At 40.2% G+C, this 19,803-nt stretch overlaps 1 protein-coding gene and 1 long non-coding RNA gene across 2 annotated transcripts; one reads left to right on the forward strand and one right to left on the reverse strand.

Annotated features, from left to right (window-relative positions):
• The first annotated feature begins 1,267 nt into the window (after positions 1-1,267).
• Positions 1,268-14,522, forward strand: LOC141794890 (calpain-2 catalytic subunit-like). The gene is made up of 21 exons (XM_074675502.1): positions 1,268-1,504; positions 1,885-1,954; positions 4,552-4,670; positions 4,749-4,882; positions 4,960-5,128; positions 5,220-5,303; positions 7,514-7,599; positions 10,854-10,928; positions 11,013-11,173; positions 11,253-11,422; positions 11,544-11,555; positions 11,634-11,845; positions 11,947-11,983; positions 12,069-12,134; positions 12,227-12,284; positions 12,374-12,438; positions 13,580-13,648; positions 13,736-13,814; positions 14,029-14,145; positions 14,229-14,287; positions 14,379-14,522. The coding sequence occupies exons 1-21, from the start codon at positions 1,268-1,270 to the stop codon at positions 14,400-14,402; spliced, it is 2,103 nt and encodes a 700-aa protein (XP_074531603.1). The 3' UTR covers positions 14,403-14,522.
• On the reverse strand, positions 5,269-19,792 carry LOC141794892 (uncharacterized). Its single transcript, XR_012598567.1, has 3 exons — positions 19,614-19,792; positions 14,204-14,298; positions 5,269-5,419 (listed from the first exon to the last, which is right to left on the reverse strand). It is a non-coding gene; the product is annotated as an uncharacterized LOC141794892 (long non-coding RNA).
• Between the last annotated feature and the right edge of the window lie 11 nt (positions 19,793-19,803).

The raw sequence follows: 19,803 nt of genomic DNA on the forward strand, positions 1-19,803 counted from the left end.
GAAGATTTCTGCTCTTTAAAAACTCTCTGTAATAAATCCCAGCGTCCTCCTTTACCATTGTCTGTGTCCCCCTTTGAACATCACACGAATGACTGAACATGTTTTACTGTACATCCCAAATATCCTCTCTATGTGTTCCTGTATTCCAGGGGTGGCCAACCTGCGGCTCACGAGCCACATGCGGCTCTTTGCCTTTCGGTGTGTAGCTCTTTGATCCATTCACTATTATTATGAGCAGTGATGTACCAATCAATCTAAATTATTGATATACTGATGTTGTGATCAGTATTGATCAATACTTGGGTGATGAGATTGATACTTAAGTTTCAGTTTCTTTTCTCTACATCGCACATGTGCTCATAGCTATCTAGATAGATAAATGGATGAAATTTTGTCTCTTCTGCAGCAAAAACAAAAAATTTGTCTTTGACACGGCTCTTGGTACGAATTGAAACTCTTACAAACGCGATAAATGTCACTTCAAAATTTGGAAATCTTTTTATTTTCATCTTATCTCCTTTTTTTATGTGTGAGAGGAAGTGTGTGTGTGATGTGGCTCTTTGTGGTGCCACAGTAATTTTTGTGGCTCTTGGTCTCTGACTGGTTGGCCACCCCTGCTTTATTCACTGCATTTGTTAGTTAGATGATTTTTACTCAGTTGATGATTCGAAAGAGTAGATTTCTAAACGAAGCAGCGGTGTTTTCTCTCTAATCCATCTCCACAGTTTTTGTCTGTGTTCTGCAGGGAAACTTTTGCTCCCTTAGTTTGTTTTGTTGCTCTTTTTTCTTCTAACAGTGGAAAGAAAATAACAAAAGAAGCTTTAATTTCTTGGTTATCAGTAACCATCAAAGCACTTCCTTAAAAAGTCAGAGGAAGAAAACTTCCTGTGGGGTGTGTTTATGTAAATTTTCTGGGTTCCTGGTTAAAATATCTGAAGGTGATCTCAGGAAATTTGATGTTTGAAATCACAACATGAGAAAAAAAAAAGTTTAATGATTCTTTTTTTTGTTTCCTGGACCAGCACAAGTTTGACCAGCTGGTCTTCGTGGGCCACATCTGGTCCTGACAGATCCTGGCAGGTGCAGAGCAGGTTGTGTGAAACAGGTGAGCCTCAGCTTCAGAGGCTGGTGTCTGGTATGAACAATGAAGGGCGTGGAGACAGTTGAGCTGCACTAATGAAACAGAGCCTGTCTAACCACACACACACACTCACACACACACTCACACACCTCCTCCAGCTAAAACACTCGCAGAAGAGTTTTAAAAATGTCCGGTATTGCAGCTAAACTTCAGCACAACCGAGACAAAGCTCACGGCATCGGGACAAACTGCCATGCAGTGAAGTACCTGAACCAGGACTATGAGAGTCTGAGGAGGGACTGTCTGGACAGGGGCCGGCTGTATGTGGACGACTACTTTGATGCTGAGCCTTCATCTTTAGGCTTCAACGAGCTGGGACCAAACTCCTACAAAGTTCGAGGAATCACCTGGAAAAGACCGACGGTGGGTGAAGGAGGAAGACATGAATCAAAAACAACCTGGGGCTAAATTAGCCTTAAAGATGAAACTCTGGACGCCTGTTTTTAGACTCAGAGCAGCCGTGTTGCTGACTGATAACTGTAAGGTGATTGGGGCGTGTTACTCTGGATTCAAACAGCAGCTTATGTGTTGTTCCTGTTTATTCCAACTTCATTTTTTAGTGCCTTTACAAAGCTTAATGAGTCTAATTTATACCATCTTTTTGGCACATGCATGTTGCATCAAATACCTTTAACTCTGTCATCTTCTAGCTGTGGATGAAAACTTTATCAGACATTAAAAAGACAAGGTTAATGTGATAAAGAATTGTAATTTAAATCAATTTTACTCTTTTTTGTTTGCAGGAAATTTGTTCAAATCCAAAATTCATCGTAGAAGATGCAACCAGGACGGATATTTGCCAAGGAGCCCTTGGTAAGACACACACAGCTTCATTTATCTTGTCTTTGAATTTTTAGATAAAGCTCATTTCCATCTGTTTTAATTTGATCGTGAGGTTTTGCATGTTTATCTCCAGCTGTCCTGCTCCCTCAGTGTTGTCAGTGTTGTTGAGTTTTGCAGGATCATCCTGCAGGTCCAGAATCTTTGGCTCGTGTTAGGTAACCATTAAGATGCCGATCAAACCTCAAAACTCAGAGTAAATGCCTTTGCAGTGAGATCAGCTGTCACTGTGTACAAAACATCTCAACAACTCCCTGGCTCTTCCCCGTCCACACCCAGTCTGTGAGAATCCGGGGACGTGGACTGCGTGCTCAGTGGGTTTGAGAGATGTGGACCAATGAGGCTAACCTGTGAAAACCTAAGATCCTGAATCTTTAAACCAAAGGTGTCCAAACATTTTTCAAACAGGGCCAGTAGCTACTGACATGTCTATGAACTGTAAAAGAAAAACATGAATCATCTGTTTGTTTCATCTATGTCTCTATGACAACGCCACGCCAGCTGATAAAGTTTAAAAGAGAGAAGAGAGATCTGTGTTTTTCTCTGCTGAAAACGATTTCTGTGATTAATTGTGTAGTGATGGTGGACACTGGAGCCTAACTGTCAGACAGAAAAAGGACAGAAGAGCAGGAGAAAGAGAAACAGGAGAGAGATAGAGCATGAGCTAAAGGCTAAAACAGTAAATACGGACTAAAAACACAAGCCAAAGGCAGAAACTCCAGCTAAAGGCTTAAACACAAACCAAGAGCTCAAACACAAGCTAATGGCTAATACACTGGCTAAAGACTACAACACGAGCTCAAAGCTATAACATTAAAGACAGACTAAAACAAGAGCTTAAGTCAAAAACACGGGCTAAAGTCTTAAACAAGAACCAAAAGCTAAATACGAGTTAAGACTAAAATACAAGCTAATGGCTAACACACTAGATAAAGACCAAAACATGAGCTAAAGGCTTAAACATGAGCTAAAGGCTTAAACATGAGCTAAAGGCTTATACATTAACTACAGCCCGACACTTGAACTAAAGGCTAAAACACAGGCTAAAGACTAAAAAAAGAGCCAAAGGCAAAAACACAAACTAAAGGCTTAAATAAGAAAACAAACATTAATATGAGCTAAAGGCTAACATACTGGCCAAAGACTAAAACACAAGCAAAAAGTTAAAACACTGGCTTTAGACAAAAAAACACAAACTGAAAGCTAAAGCATGAACTAAAGGCTAACACTTGGGCTGAAAACTAAAACAGGAGCTAAAGGCTTAAACATGAGCTAAAGGCTAACACACAGGGTTGGACTGAGGTACAAACTATAGCTTAAACACTGGCTAGATACTAAAATACAAACTGAAAGCTAAAACATAGGCTAAAGGCTAACACTTTGGCTTAAAACTAAAACACAAGCTAAAGGCTTATACATGAGCTATAGACTAAAACACTGGCTAAAGACTCAAAAACGAACTGAAAGCTAAAACACAAGCTAAAGGCTAATATACTGGCCAAAGACTAAAACACAAGCTAAAAGTTAAAACACTGGCTTAAGACAAAAAAACACAAACTGAAAGCTAAAACGTGAGCTAAAGGCTAACACTTGGGCTAAAAACTAAAACATGAGCTAAAGGCTTCAACATGAGCTAAAGGCTAACACACGGGGTTGGACTGAAGTACAAACTATAGCTAAAACACTGGCTAAATACTAAAAAACAAACTGAAAGCTAAAACTTGAGCTAAAGGCTACCATAAACACAAGTTATAGCTTAAACACTGGTTAAAGACTGAAACACAAACTGAAAGCTTAAACACAGGCTAAAGGCTAACATATAGGCAAAAGACTAAAACACGAGCTAAAAGCTAAAACATTGGCTAAAGACAAAAAACACAAACCAAAATCTAAAATGTGAGCTAGAGGCTAACACTTGGGCTAAAAACTAAAACACGAGCTAAAGGCTTATTCATGAGCTACATACTAAAACACAAACTGAAAGCGAAAACGTGAGTTAAAGGTTAACACACGGGGTATAGACTGAAACACGGGCCAGCAGGTGACGCTGCAGTCACAATAAAACAGATCTACCTTGTAGCATCTTTATGTGATGCTACAAGACGCACAAGTGCAAGCACATGGACAGCGTGTGTGATCTACGATGTATGATCACCGCGAGCGCATCCCTCGATATTCATTTTAAACAAAGCGGAGGTGTCAGAGAGCCAAGTGTCGGGCCAAAACGACACGAACATCAGTCTAGAAGTCTCTAAAGTTGTAGCAGCGCTCTCTGTGTCTCATTGTGCTCACTCTGATCAGATCTCGCTTCATGTAAACAGATGCTTCACGATGGCGTAGGCGAACTATGCGTGTGTGTGTGATACCAGCTAAAGTCTGGCTCATAGTGGAGCAGTGTGACCGCTGGCACGGTTCGGATAACCAGTGTGACCGCGCCCTGTATGTGTTCAAACCTCCTTGTTCCATCATCTCAAACGGGTGAAATCAAAGCTAACACCAGGGTCTGTGTGTTTCATAGTTTTAATCAGGATTCACTGACAGGGTTTAACGTGTTTTACTCCTGCCTCCAGGTGACTGCTGGCTCCTGGCAGCTATCGCCTCCCTGACTCTGAGCAAACAGGTTCTGCACCGCGTCGTCCCCCAAGACCAGAGCTTTGACGAAGGCTACGCTGGAATCTTCCATTTTGAGGTAAACCTCTGCAAACACTTCATTTTCATTCTTTCAGAGCTGAAGCTGCTCATTCAGGTTTGTGTTTGTCTCCATCAGTTTTGGCAGTTTGGTGAATGGGTGGATGTGGTGGTGGACGATCGCCTGCCGACCAAGGATGGAGAGCTGCTGTTTGTTCACTCTGCAGAAGGTTCAGAGTTCTGGAGCGCGCTGCTGGAGAAGGCCTACGCCAAGTAACGACAGCACATCTTCATGTTTAATCCTTTCTGTCTGAATCAGGCTCTTATACACTCACTCTTCCTCTCTGAAGGATCAACGGATGCTACGAGGCGCTCTCTGGAGGCAGCACCACTGAGGGTTTTGAAGACTTCACCGGGGGCATCGCAGAGAGGCACGACCTCTCAAGGCCCGATTCCCACCTCTTCAAAATCATCAGGAAAGCTTTGGAGCGAGGCTCCCTGCTGGGATGCTCCATCGATGTACGTTTGGGCTGTTTCACCCTCATGTTGTGGGGATGGTTTCTCCCTGTTATCTTGTTTTAACCTCTCAAACGTTTTCCTTTTATCGTAGATCACGGACGCGGCAGACTCAGAGGCTGTCACATATCGGAAGTTGGTGAAGGGACATGCGTATTCATTGACAGGAGCAGAGTGGGTACGTGGATGCTCATGACTGAGTCAAAGATAGTTGACAGACTTACCGACCTTGATGTGACCCTTTGGTTTGGTAGATTCCCTCTGTAAAGTCCAGAGTTCAGTCTTTGTGTTGGTCTGTTGGTGACAGAGAAAATCACATTTGAATCTGATGTAATATGATACTGTAAAGGATGAAGCCTTCGATTAGTTTAGATACATTTCTACAGTTTCATTTGGCAGATGCTTTTGTCCAAAGCGATGTACAACACAAGCAAGAATTAAGACAGGAGGAGAAACCTTAGTGAGTGCGACAAAGTGCTTCCAGTTATTCAGACAGGTGCTGCCATCTAGTGTCAGAAAAAGTGCATTTTTTCTAAAGCCATGTCCACAGTTTTACGTCACAAAAAAACATCTTTTCCTGAAAACTCCTGCCAAAGTTTAGATTTCTGAAAACTCAGGTTTTATGTGTGCGACGGGAAACAGGCATCACAGCTGATGACTGGGGTTCATTCTGATTGGCTGGTACAGGTTTCACGTCTGATACACCGCAAAATAGGGGTCGGCAGATTTGCTCGGTTATGTGTGGACAAAAGTATTTCTAAAAACAAATAAGGGGAAATTTGTTTGTGGAAATGCCAGAGTACATGTGTATAAGGCCTAAAATGATGCAGCCACAGCTAACCACTGTCAAAAATCAACATCAACAATATGGTTCAACCTGATCAGTGCTTATTATTGACAAACAGCTGAGTCGGAGACCTTCTGACCCTTTTACCCCTGTGGACAAAGAGGAGAAGGCTTAGATTAAGGGTCTAAGTGTTCCCTGATCAGATGAGTCTTCAGACATTCACCATTTGGGAACAACAGAGGAGAAGAGTCTGGCTAGTGATTTGGAGCCGCACTGGGCTGGGAGCACCAGGGGTCTTTCACAAACAGCCCGTTGCAGAGAAGCAGAGAAGGAGTGTAGACCTAGATGAAAGACCCTCTGTTTTTGTCTCTATTTTGTAAGCCAGAAGAAGAGCTCTGAATTTGATTGGAGCTGCCACTGGAAGCCAGTAAAGCAAGATTTACAGCGGGGTGACATGAGCTGTTTTGGGCTGGTTAAAGATGTTTAAATGTGCACATAGGAAAGTCTGCTAGAATAGAGCTCCACCAGGTACAAGAGATAAAATAAGACATGATAGGATACTGTGATATGCTACAATACAATACAGTATGATACATCAGGTTATGTTGTCTATGATAGGATATTCTATAGGATATTCTATAGGATAAGACACAATGTTGTATTGTAAGATACAACCAGTGTTTGGTGTAAAGAATTACTTGCAGCAGCATGCAGAGAGCAGTCAGTCATCATGGCATTATTATTTTTCTTGTCAAGTCTCTGTGACACTTTTCAAAATAAAGGGCACAAAAGAAATATCTGTTATGTCCTCCATAGGATAACTTTATGTAGACCTATACACATCTAGGAAATGAGATGGGGTTCTGCCCAAAGTCGAACACCGTAAAAGTAACGTAAAAGTAACGAGTAACATAAAAAGCCACATGTGGCTCTTTGCCTTTCGGTGTGCAGCTCTTCTATCCACTATGTAGTTCTGAGTAACGGTGTATCAATCAACCTAAAATATTGATATACTGATGCCAAATTGGGATCAGTATTGAGCAATACTTGAGTGATGAGATTGATACTTAAGTTTCAGTTTCTCTTCTCTACATGTGCTCCTCTTTATAGCTCATGTGCTCATAGATAGATAGATAGATAAATAGATAGATAGATAGATAGATAGATAGATAGATAGATAGATAGATAGATAGATAGATAGATAGATAGATAGATAGATAGATAGATAGATAGATAGATAGATAGATAGATAGATGGAACTTTGTCTTTTCTGCAGTAAAAACAGGCATTTGTCTTTGACACGGCTCCAAATACAGATATAAACACACATAAGCACACTAAATCTCACTTTGAAATTTAGAAAACACTACTTTTGAAAAGGTAACTTCCCCAACACTGGATACAACATGATATAAAAATTAAATTTTTACTTACTCAATCTGTTTCCTTTTGCTATATTTAACACTGATTCATCCATGTTTGAACAGAGAGAGTACAGGTTGGATTCTTTTCAAAGATACCCAGAGAATAAAGGCTGTTCTGATTTTAATTCTGATGAGATACAATAAACTTATATTAATGCCACCTTGTGTTTTGGTCAGGTGGAGTACAATGGGGACTTGGTGGAGCTGGTCAGGATTAGAAACCCATGGGGTCAGGTGGAGTGGAACGGCGCCTGGAGTGACAAGTGAGTACGGCACACTCCAGTCCTCCGGCTGGGAAATGCTTAATGTTACCTTTAAAAGTTAAGTTTGATGTAAAGTGGACATCCCAAACCCTAAGACAGATTTTAAGCTCCTCCTCTGGTGTTGCTCCAAAGATGACCCAGCCTATATGAAGCATCACAGAGCGTGGACGTGTTACTGTCATACATGTGACACAGAGACAAACACACCCAGTGGAATGACTGGTAATACCTGTGGTAATTAATTTGTTTTAAAGACTCGGGCTCTGAGGTGTACTGTGTGCACTTTGTGTGTGTGCAGTACATCCTGTTCATGCACAGACTAAAGAAATCCACAGTCACGAAGACGCCATATGGTGGTTTGTTGACTGCTGTTACTAAGTCTTGTTTTCCTATAACTAGAGGAACATTTAAAGTCCATAGGGTAAACTTATCAATTTTACTTATTAATTTAGGTAAAAAAAAATCTACATCAACTGTGTTACCCATTAAAAAAACCCTATAAATCAGCAATGGTTTGCTCCAAAGTCACATGACCCAAATCAGCTGAGGTCCCATCCTTTTTGGTGTGAACCTGGAGGTCAGGTGGTGCCATGTTCAAGGTCTGCAGTTAGCACAAGGGACAAAACATGGAGGAAATGTCGACTGTGTTAGCGTCACTAAATGTAGAGTTGTAGAGACAGGTTTCTCTCTTCTTATCCTGTCAGGTGGTTTCTGTGATTTTTGAGCCATAATTCTTTAAATTTGGTCTAAACTGTGAAATAAATGATGAGGGACATTTCTAGAGAGCGTAGTCTGACAGAGAAATGTTGAATAACTCTAAATTCAGCATAATATGGATTTATGCTGAAAAAAGTTTTTTATTACTTAAATATTCAAGAATTCATTAGAACTTAAGCTAATAAATAAATTTAGTAGATTCCAGGTTTAAACTTTGCAAACAAATAGAAAATAAAGTACAAAAAAAAAAACTTTCTGAAATGTTCTTTAATTAGAGAACCACTCATGTAGGTTTTGTGTGATCTGAGGTGGCAAACAGGAAGTAACAAACATTTCACAGCCAGAGCCTGAGGCTAATTCCTTAACCAGCAATAAAGTAAGTTCACCTTCCTGTTTCTTGCAGAATGAGACTACACTACAAAAAAAAATAAAAAAGAAATCTTATCGAGTGTTTTTGTCTCGTCTTAAGGAAAAATTGTCTAGTTGTACTTGATATGAGCCACATTCACCTGACCAGTCCAGAAAAATGTCTTGTTTCAAGTTATTTAAAGACAAAAAGAGGTCTGAATTGTTTGTAACATGTAAAAAAAAAAATCTGGCGATGGAAGAAGAGAAATTTGCTCAAAAATTTGCTTAAAACTAGAAAAATGTCTTCATACAAGTAACTTTTCTCTTGCTCTGTTGCCAATTTTTCTTTTAGCTATAGTCTAAAACACAAGCTAAAGGCTAAAACACTTGATAAGATTGAAATTGTTAACGTTTAGACTTGTAAACAAATTTGAAGGCAGTTAGCGTTAGCCAATCCCAGAATGCATCAGGTTAAAGTCAGTAAGAGGGGGTGATGATGTTTGTTTCAGAGTTAAAACCTCAGTGTGCTGCAGAAAGAGTCGTGGCTTCTGGAGTTAAGGCTTTGACAGGAGTGACAGGAGCTAAAGGCTAAAGCAGGAGCTAAAAGCTAACACCTAGGCTAAAGACCAAAACAAGATCTAAAGGTAAAAACATGGGCTAAAGGCTTAAACACAAGCTAATGCCTAAAACATTAGATACAGAATAAAACAAGAGCTAGAGGCAAAAACACAGGCTAAAGGGTTATTCACAAACCAAATGCTAAACAGGAGCTAAAGCTAACATATGGGCAAAACACTAAAACAAGAGCTAAAAGCTAAAACACGGTCTAAAGACAAAAAACACAAACTGAAAGCTCAAACACAAACTAACAGCCAACACACAGGCTTGACTAAAATACAAGCTAAAGGCTTGAACATGAGCTAAAAGCTAAAACACCATCTACAGCCCTAACCTTGAGCCAAGACACAAACTTGAGCTAAAGGCTAACACATGGGCTGATGACTAAAACATGAGCTAACACAGTGGCTAAAGTGTTATTCACAAAGCAAATGCTAAGCACGAGCTAAAGGCTAACATACAGGCAAAAGACTAAAACATGAGATGAAAGCTAAGACACTGTCTAAAGACAAAAAACAAACAAACAAACAAAAACTTCAAGCTCAAACAAGCAAACTTAGAGATAAAACACAGGCTAAAAGCTTACATATGAGCTAAAGACAACAACATAGAATACACCCTTAACCTTAAGCTAAGGCAAAAACTTGAGCTAAAGGCTGACACAGGGGCTAATGAATGAAACACAGATGAAATCTAAGACACAAGCTAAAAGCTAACACACGGACTAAAGACTACAACACAAGTTAAAAGCTCAAACATTAGCTACAGCGTAAAACTTGAGCTAAAGTAAAAAACTTAAGCTACAGGCTAATGCAGGGCCTAATGAATAAAACATGAGATGAAAGCTAAGACAGGAGCTAAAGGCTAAGGCATTAACCAAAAGCTAAAACACGAGCTAAAGGCTAAATCAGGGGTAAAAGACTAAAACAAGAGCTAAAGGCCTAAACATGAGCTAAAAGCTAAAACATAAACTACAGCCTTAACCTTAAGCTAAACTAAAAACTTGAGCTAAAGACTACCACAGGGGCAAAAGACTAAAACAAAAGCTTAAGGCAAAAACTCAAGCAAAAGGCTTAAACAGGAGCTAAAGGCTAACACAAGGGCTAAAGACCAAAACATAAGATGAAAGCTAAAACACCAGCTAAAGGCTAACACAAGGGCTAAAGACCAAAACACAAGCTAAAAGTTCAAACATGAGCTAAAAACTAAAACATTAGCTACAGCCTAAAACTTGAGCTAAAGTCAAAAACTTAAGCTAAAGGCTAACGCAGGGGCTGATGAATAAAACATGACATGAAAGTTAAAACAGGAGCTAAAGGCTAAGACATTAACCAAAAGCTAAAACACAAGCTAAAGGCTAACACAGGAGCAAAAGACCAAAACAAGAGCTAAAGGCTAAACCATAAACTACAGCCTTAACCTTAAGCTAAGGCAAAAACTTGAGCTAAAGGCTAACACAGGAGCTAAAGGCTAAAAAAGGGGCTAAAGGCTAAAACATGAGCTCCACAGATACTTCGAGCCAAACCAGTGGCAGTTAATTTTGACCCCAAACTTTCTGACACCTTCTCCAGGTCTTATGAGTGGAGATCTGTGAGCAGCGAAGACCGAGGAAGGCTGTGTGACCGCTGTGAGGACGGAGAGTTCTGGTAAACCCTGAAGAAGCCACACCTCATGTTTTAATCTCTGCTCTTTGTTATGGATAATCTGATAGGGATGATTTTTGTGCACAGGATGTCATATCCTGATTTCCTTCGCCAATATTCTCGTCTTGAGATCTGCAACCTCACCCCTGATGCTCTGACTGGCGATGAGTTCAAGCATTGGGCGGAGACGGAGTTCGAGGAGTCGTGGAGGAGAGGCACGACTGCTGGTGGATGCAGGAACTACCCAAGTAAGACCATGTGGGGTTTTTTATCTTGCGCTTTTGTTTCTAAACCAACAAAGAGTTAACGTTGCCGCTGTCTTTGCAGATACCTTCTGGATGAATCCTCAGTTTTACATTAAACTGGAGGAAGTGGATGACGACCCCTATGATGGTGAGGAGGGCTGCACCTTCATCGTGGGTTTGATGCAGAAAAACAGGCGCAGGATGAGGAAGATGGGGCAGGACATGGAGACCATCGGCTTTGCCATATATGAAGTGAGAAATGTCGCTGATAAGCTTTCAATCTGAATACACCAGGTGCAGAAATGTCAAAATGTGTTATATCCGTCTGACTCGTCTCCTTGTCTAATGTTTCTATTTCTGGTCTATTTTCCAGCTGCCTGAGGAGGTGAGTTAAAACCCTTTCTATATTTTTCCCTCAGCGTTCACGTGAAGGCTAACCTCAGGTGACTGTGTCGTTCTTCAGTGCTCCGGCATGAAGCAGGTGCACCTGAAGAGAAACTTCTTCCTCAGGAACCGATCAGCGGCACGCTCCGAGACCTTCATCAACCTGCGAGAGGTCTGCAACCACTTCTGTCTCCCTCCAGGAGAATACCTCATCATCCCGTCCACGTTCGAGCCCAACAAGAACGGAGACTTTTATGTGCGGGTGTTCTCTGAGAAACAGGCAGATTTCCAGTACGTTGTTTCTTCTTTTGACAGGAAAGTTTGTGTTTATGAGCTGTGCTGAAACAATGAAACTAAATGATCATTTAACTGTTATGTCTTGCTGCTTTTAGTGAGATCGATGATCCAGTTGAGTGCCATGTTGAGGAGGTAAAACATGCAGTATCCTGTAATATTCTCCTTTTTTTAATAACAAACATTTCTCTAAACAATCTGACCTTTCCATCACCTCTAGATTGATATCGATGAAGACGACATCTGCGACAGATTCAAGAGACTGTTTGGACAGCTCGCCGGACATGTGAGCACGCTACGACTAAACTACTTTAACTTCTTCTGTCAAATAACTGATAAGTCATAAAGTGTGAGTGTGTGTGTGTGTGTTTTCCTCAGGATGTGGAGATTTGTGTTTTTGAGCTGCAGCGAATCCTCAACAGAGTGCTCGCACGGAGTAAGCAGAGTTTACCCTCTCAGACAGCTGTAGTTCAATGTGAAGGTGACGCTGACAGACGTGAATCTTTGTTTTTTTTTCTTCAACAGGAGACGACATCAAGACAGACGGCTTCAGCCTGACAACCTGCCGTAACATGGTCAATCTACTGGATGTATCCTTCCTTATGTTACTTCCTTAACTGCTGGAGAAATCAACAGTAATGGTGACACAAACTTATCCAACTTTTTTTGTTTCAAATAGATGACACTTCTGAAATCAAGCCAGAAAGGACCACATGAAGTCTCTATGACAACACCACGCTGGCTGATGAAGTTTAGTAGAGAGAAGAGAGATCTGTGTTTTTCTCTGCTGAAAACGATTTCTGTGATTAATTTTGTAGTGATGGTGGACACTGGAGCCTAACTGTCAGACAGAAAAAGGACAGAAGAGCAAAAGAAAGAGAGATAGAGCACAAGCTAAAGGCTAAAACATCAAATACGGACTGAAACATGAGCTAAAGGCAAAAACTTGAGCTAAAGACTGACACAGGGGCTAATGACTAAAAAAAAGAGCTAAAGGCAAAAACATGGGCTAAAGGCTTAAACACAAACCAAAAGCTAAACATGAGCTAAAGGCTAACAAATGGGAATAAAACTTAAACAAGAGCTCATAGCTAAAACACTGTCTAAAGACAAGAAACACAAACTGAAAGCTAAAATGTGAGCTAAAGGCTTACACACGGGACATAGACTGAAACACAAGCTAAAGGCTAACACATGGGCTAAAGACTAGTAACAAAAGCTTAAGGCTAACACATGGGCTAAAGACCAAAACATGAGCTGAAAGCTAAAACATGAACTACATCATAAAACTTGAGCTGAAAGTAAATACTCGAGCTTAAGGCTAACACAGGGCTAATGACTGAAACATGAGCTAAAAGCTAAAACACAAGCTAAAGGCAAAAGCTCAGGCAAAAGGCAAACGCACAGGCTAAAGACTAAAAAAAAGATAAAGGCAAAACCACGGGCTAATGGCTTGGATATGAAACAAAAGCTAAACATGAGCTAAAGGCTAACGAATGGGAAAAAAACTAAAACACGTGCTTAAGGCCTTAAACACGAGTTAAAGGCTAAAATGTTAACTGCAGCCTAAAACTTGAGCTTAAGGCAAAAACTTAAGTTAAAGGCTAACAGGGGCTAATCTGTTTGTGCTAATGTTGATTCCAACCCACAGTCAGTGGTTATTCTGCAGTGGTCTGTTCAAACTTGAGAGTCGATATGTGTGAGTAATGTTCTTTAACACTTCCTTTAAAGAAAGATGGAAGCGCCAAGCTTGGGCTGGTGGAGTTTAAGACCCTGTGGACAAAGATTGAGAAGTTCCTGGTAGGTTCCTGATCACTAGTGTCAACATAAACGTCTCTGAGCAGCAGTTTGACGAAGCAGATACTGAGTTTTCGACCTCTCTGTCAGGATTTGTACAAAGAGAGGGACGCGGACGGGAGCGGGTGTATGAACTCCTCTGAGATGCGGATGGCTGTTGAAGCTGCAGGTGAGAAGCTTTTTCACAACTCACATTTGAGTCTTTTACTGTGTGATCCATGGGCTGAAATAGGCCCAACAACAGGCACAAACATGTTTAGTATTAGTATCAAACCCTTGTTTAAAGATATGAGGATATATTTTTAACACCTTAGACGTTTGATTTTAAAATGGTGTGACATTAAAATGTCTCTGACAACATTTTGTGTTTGTTTCTGTGTTAGGTTTCTCTCTCAACAACCCGCTGCATCAGATCATCGTGGCTCGCTACAGCAACCCAAACCTCAGCATTGATTTTGACAACTTTGTGTGCTGCTTGGTCCGCTTAGAGTCACTCTTCAGTAAGTTTTTGACCTTAATCTACTTTATAAAACAGTTAAAAATAAATGCAGGACTCACCTAAAAGTGTGTTGTTTTTCTTTAGAAACCTTCAGTTCGCTGGACAAGGATGGGTCTGGTGAAATAGAGCTAGGATTCATGGAGGTGAGACCGATCTGTGGAAAAAAATGTAAAAAAAAGCAGTGACAATCCACAGACAGAAGTTTGTTTGACTTTTTTGTGTTTCCATTCACAGTGGCTGAACCTGGCGATGTTGTAGAGAAGTTTTCATCAATCACGGTGGATGAATCTTTGCACCTGTAGAGTTGTGTTGCCTGAAGGTTTACTGTGTGGTTTATGGCTGCTTTCTGTTTGTTTCTTATGTATAACGTGATCAATGGATGCTGAGGGAAAATAATTCACGAGTTTGATTAAAATTATGCTACGAAATGGAAACAATAGGTAGAAATAAATAAAGAAGGTGTGTTGATATGCTGGTCATTCCTCTCTGCTTTGTCATGTCTTTATTTTTTTTATTTTTTTTCATTTTTTAATTATTTATTTATTTTTTTAGAATTTTTGCATTTTTTAAGTTATATTTATTTATTTATTTATTTATTTATTTATTTATAACATTTTTGGATTTTTTTTAATTTTCAATTTTTTTGACATTTCAAAGATTTTATTTTTAACATTTTAACATTTTTTTTTGCTTTTTTTGCAAATTTTTTGAACTTTAATTTTATTTTTATTTTTTTTTATTTTTTTTGCAATTCTATCAAAAATAAAAAACAGACATCACATGTACAGTTTCATACATTAAAAAAACTTCTTGTTCAGATAATTATTTACTAGTTTTTAACTATGTATAGAATTTTGTATACTTCAAAGTATTATTGTAAAGATAAAGTAGATTTTGTGGCTTCAGAATAACACAACCCCCAAAAACAGATTTGCAGTCTCAGTTCTCTTCCAGCAGAGGGCAGATATTTCTCAGTTTTGAGTTTCCCACTCCACATCACAGAGCGAGTGTTACCAAACTGATGCCTGCAGCTGCATGAAGTTGTCCTGACAGAGTTATGTAGCAGCCATTTCCTGCTCTGAGTGGCTCAGAGCTGTTTCCCTCTTCACTGCTGGCTGCCGACGGCACTGACTGGCAGGCCCGACCATTGTTACCATTAATCCCTGAGGTCACTAAAATGTGAGATCATTGTCCTTAACTCTGTCACTCTTTTTCCAAACATACCGTCAGCTGTCTGAATCCACCTTCAGAGAGACTTCTCTTCCTAAAGTCACACATTCCTGGGTATAAAATGTAAGCACCTAGTCAGCAAGCTATGACATGTGCAGACATTTCTGCACATTTCAAGAGTCCGGATGTTGGGTGGGACTCTGACCCTGAAAACCACTAATCCACAGAGGGAAAGAAAAGCCACTGTGCTGCTGAAACAGAGTATCTGAATTTTAAAATAGTCACCATGGGGGTCGGTTTACGATGCACAAAGTATCCAGTTAGCACGTATCATCTAAAAATGAGGAGTTCCACGCTGCATGAGCCAGTTTAGCAGTTCAGTCATGCTTGCTGTGTTTTTAAGTGAAATGATCCAAATCTATATTGTAATTTTCATAAAAAAAAACTAACTATGTGAAGCAGAAAACAGATATACAAGGGACATAAAAATCACACTAAGGGAAATACTTTGCAGATTAATTCAGGTGCTTCAGTGAGGGGTAAGGCTTATTGGAAGCTAGCCCAAAACAAGTCAGACTGCTCATCAAAATTAGCTCAAAAACAACCCAATGGTTAATCAAAACTGGCCCCGTTAAACATAGCCCTATAGCTAATCAAAGCTAGCCTAAAAACCAACCTAATGGCTAATCAGTGCTAGTTAACAAGCCAGATGTCTAATCAAGGTAAACCCTCTACCCAGCACAAAACCGTATCAATGCAGCCCAAAATTACAGCTTAAAGGATAAACAAAGTAAGCCCTAAAACTAGCTCCATGGCTTATCAAAGCTAGCCCATTATAACCAGGCAAATTGCTAATCAAAGCAGGCCCAAAGACAACCACTGGCTAATCAAATTTAGCCCCAAAACCATTTCAATGGCTGGTTCAAGTTGGCCCAATGACAACCCAATGGCTAATTAAAGCTAGCCTAGAAATAGTCAGATAGCTTATCAGCGCTAGCCCATAACCAACTTAATTCATCATCAAAACTGGCCCTTTGGAAACAGACTAATAGCTTGTCAATGCTAACTATAAAACCAACCAAGTGGCTTGTTAAAAGTGGACTCCATAGGATCGGCAAAATAGCTAATCAAAGCTAGACTAAAAAAAAAACCTAATCCAATTGCATATCAAAGCTAGCCCAAATGAAGCCAATGGCTAATAAAAACTAGCCAAATTTTTTTTTAAAGCTGATTAAAGCTAGCTCATTATACCCCGGTAAATGGCTGATCAAAGTGGGCCCAAAAACAACCCAATGGCTAATCAAAATTGGCCTCATAAAAACAGCCCAATAGCTTATCAAAGCTAGCCTAAAAACCTACCCAATGGCTAATCAACACTAACCATTTAACAAGCCAGATGTCTAATCAAGGCAAACAGGCAAATGCTAACCTAGAAACCAACCCAATGGCTAATCAAAACTGGCCCCCTGTAAAATCAGCCCAATACCTAATTAAAGCTAGCCCAAATTAAGCCAATGGCTAATAGGAGCTAGCCATAAAAAAATCCATGGCTAATCAGTGCTAGCCCATAATAACCAGGCAAATGGCTTACAAAAGCAGGCCCAGAGACAACCCAATGGCTTACCAAAATTGGCCACATAAAAACAGCCCAATAGCTAATCCAAAGCTAACCTAAAAACCAACCTAATGGCTAACAGAAGCCAACCATTTAACAAGCCAGATGTCTTATCAAGGTTAGCTCTATACCAAGCACATAACCGTTTCAATTCAGCTCAAAAATACAGCTTAATGGATAAACATATTAGGCCCTAAAACTAGCCCCATGGCTAATCAAAGCTAGCCCAAATTGAGCCGATGGCTTATAGAAGCTAGCCCTGTAAAGGGCTCGTTGGCTTATTAAACATAGCCCCAAAACCATTCTAATGGCTGATTAAAGTTGGCCCCATGACTACTCAAAAGATAGTTAAAGCTAGCGCAAAACAAGTCAGATGGCTTATCAGCCCTAGCCCAATATCAACTTAATGGCTAATAAAAACTGGGCCTTTAGAAAAAGGCAAATGGCTAATTAAAGCTAAACTTAAAACTTCCCAAGCGGCTTATCAAAACTGGTTAGCCCAATACCTAGCACAAAACCTTATTATTTCTGCCCAAAAATACAGCTTAATGGATGAATGAATAAAGCCCTAAAACAAGATCCATGGCTGATCAAATCTAGCCCAAATTAAGCCAACAGCTAACAGAAGCTAGCTCTGTCAAAAGCCCAAGGCCAAAAAAAGTTTAGCCCTGAAACCATTTCAATGGCTAATTCAAGTTAGCCTCAAGTCAACCCGATGGCTAATTATAGCTAGCCCAAGACAAGTCAGATTGCTTATCAGCACTACCCAAAAACCAGCTTAATGGCTAACCAAAGCAGGCCCAATGGTTAATCAAATGGCTAATCAAAATCGGCCCCTTATAAACGGCCCAATAGCTAATCAAAGCTAGCCTAAAAACCAACCGAATGGCTTATCAAAGCTGGCCCATAAACAAGCCAAATGTCTAATCAAGGCAAGCCCTATACCCAGCATAAAAGTGTATCAATGCAGCCCAGAAATACAACTTAATGAATAAACAAAGTAAGCCCTAAAAAAAGTCCCATGGCTTAGCAAATTTAGCCCTAATTAAGCCAATGGCTAATAGAAAGCTAGCCCTGCAAAAAGCCCACTGGCTAATTAAATTTAGCCCCAAAACATTCCAATAGCTGATTCAAGTTGGCCCTATGACAACCCAATGGCTAACTAAAGCTAACCTCAAACAAGTCAGATGGCTTATCACTGCTAGCCAAAAACCAACTTAATGGCTAATCAAAACTGGCCCCTTAGAAACAGACAAATAGCTTATCAAAGCTAACCCTAAAACCGTGCAATATCTTATAAAAGCTAACCCAAATTAACCCAATGGCTAATAGAAGCTAGCCATAAAAAAAGCTAAGGCTAATCAAAGCTAGCCCATCATAACTAGGCAAATGGCTTATCAAAGCAGGCCCAAAGACAACCAAATGGATGATCAAAATTGGCCCCATAAAAACAGCCCAAATGCTAATCAAAGCTAGCTTAAAAAACATTGAAATGGCTAATCAACACTAACCAATTGACAAGCCAGATATCTAATTAAGGCAAGCCCTTTCCCCAGCTTGAAACCTCATTTATGCTGCCTAAAAATACAGCTTAAGGGATTAACACAGAAATCCCTAAACCAAGCCCCATGGCTTATCAAAGCTAGCCCTAAACCAAGCCAATGGCTAATAGAAGCTAGCACTGTATAAAAGCCCAATGGCTAAGTGAAGCTTGACCAAAACAAGCCAACAGCTAGTAGAGGCTAGCCATATAAAAAAAGCCATGGCTAATTGAAGCTTGCCCATTATAACCAGGCAAAATGCTAGTCAAAGCAGGCCAAAAGACAAACCAATGGCTATTTAAAACTAGCCCAAACCAGGCCTAGTTGCTAATCAAAGCTAGCTGAAAACCAACCCAATGGCAAATCAGAACTGGACCCAAAACCAGCCTGATAGCGTATCAATGCTAGCCCCAAAAAACATCTAATTGGTTCATTAAAGCTAGCCTGAAGTCTAGCTAAATAGCTGATCAATCCAAGCACTAAATCAGCCCCAAGGCTAACCAAAGCTAACCAAAGCTAACCAAAGCTGTATGTGTGTTATCTGGCTGTTTGGTGTGTTTTTTTTTTAACTACTGACCTGTTTTTGTTGTTTTTCTTTCTGCTCTTCCTCACTGAGGGCCTGCCTTCAGTGATTTCTGAGTCCAATTAAAGATAAACTATTATTTATCTACAATTTCCTGTTTTTATTTGTAGTTAATTTGAAGAGCGGGATGGTAATGAGTTTGTGCTGTCACTTTGTTAGTCATGTCTCTACTTTACATACGCTGCACTGACCCGTGGTGTAACAGTGGCGTTTTGACTAAGACGCTGAGCTGACATCCTAAATTCACACTTGAAATTCCTTTCGTCTGACTGGTCTGTGATGGTGTACTTTGAGCTGTGTTCAGAGATTTGATTAAACCCAAAGAAGGCTACTGCTTCTGTAAATACGGATGACGAGTATTGGAGTCCGGGTCAGACGCTTTCTCTGTCCAGAGGCTGATTGATAAATCCATAAGTCACATCAATGCTCTGATCCTAACTTTGCCTTATAAGGCCACTGAGCTGCTTCTCCACAGCAGATTAGCTCAAAGATGTGGACAGGTTTGTTGTCCATATAAGGGTGTCAAGTGCCGCTCCCACCTGAGACTGTCTCAAGCATACCTGAGGTTGCTCCTGGAGAGGAAGACTTGTATGTGAAGCAGATTTTTGAGACTTGAAAGCAGGATAAAGCCCCTTTCCTTTTCCCCTGATAATAAGGCAAATTTATCTGCTGTTTTATCCTTAACATGTGATTTTTCTAATCAGAAATGCTGAGGTTGCAGCAGAAACCTTCACACCTGAGAGGAGGGGG

The sequence above is a fragment of the Halichoeres trimaculatus genome, unplaced genomic scaffold (assembly GCF_033239565.1).
Source record: "Halichoeres trimaculatus isolate MK-OKI-2021-1 unplaced genomic scaffold, fHalTri1.1 fHalTri1_scaffold_8, whole genome shotgun sequence".
NCBI classification, from domain to species: Eukaryota; Metazoa; Chordata; class Actinopteri; order Labriformes; family Labridae; genus Halichoeres; species Halichoeres trimaculatus.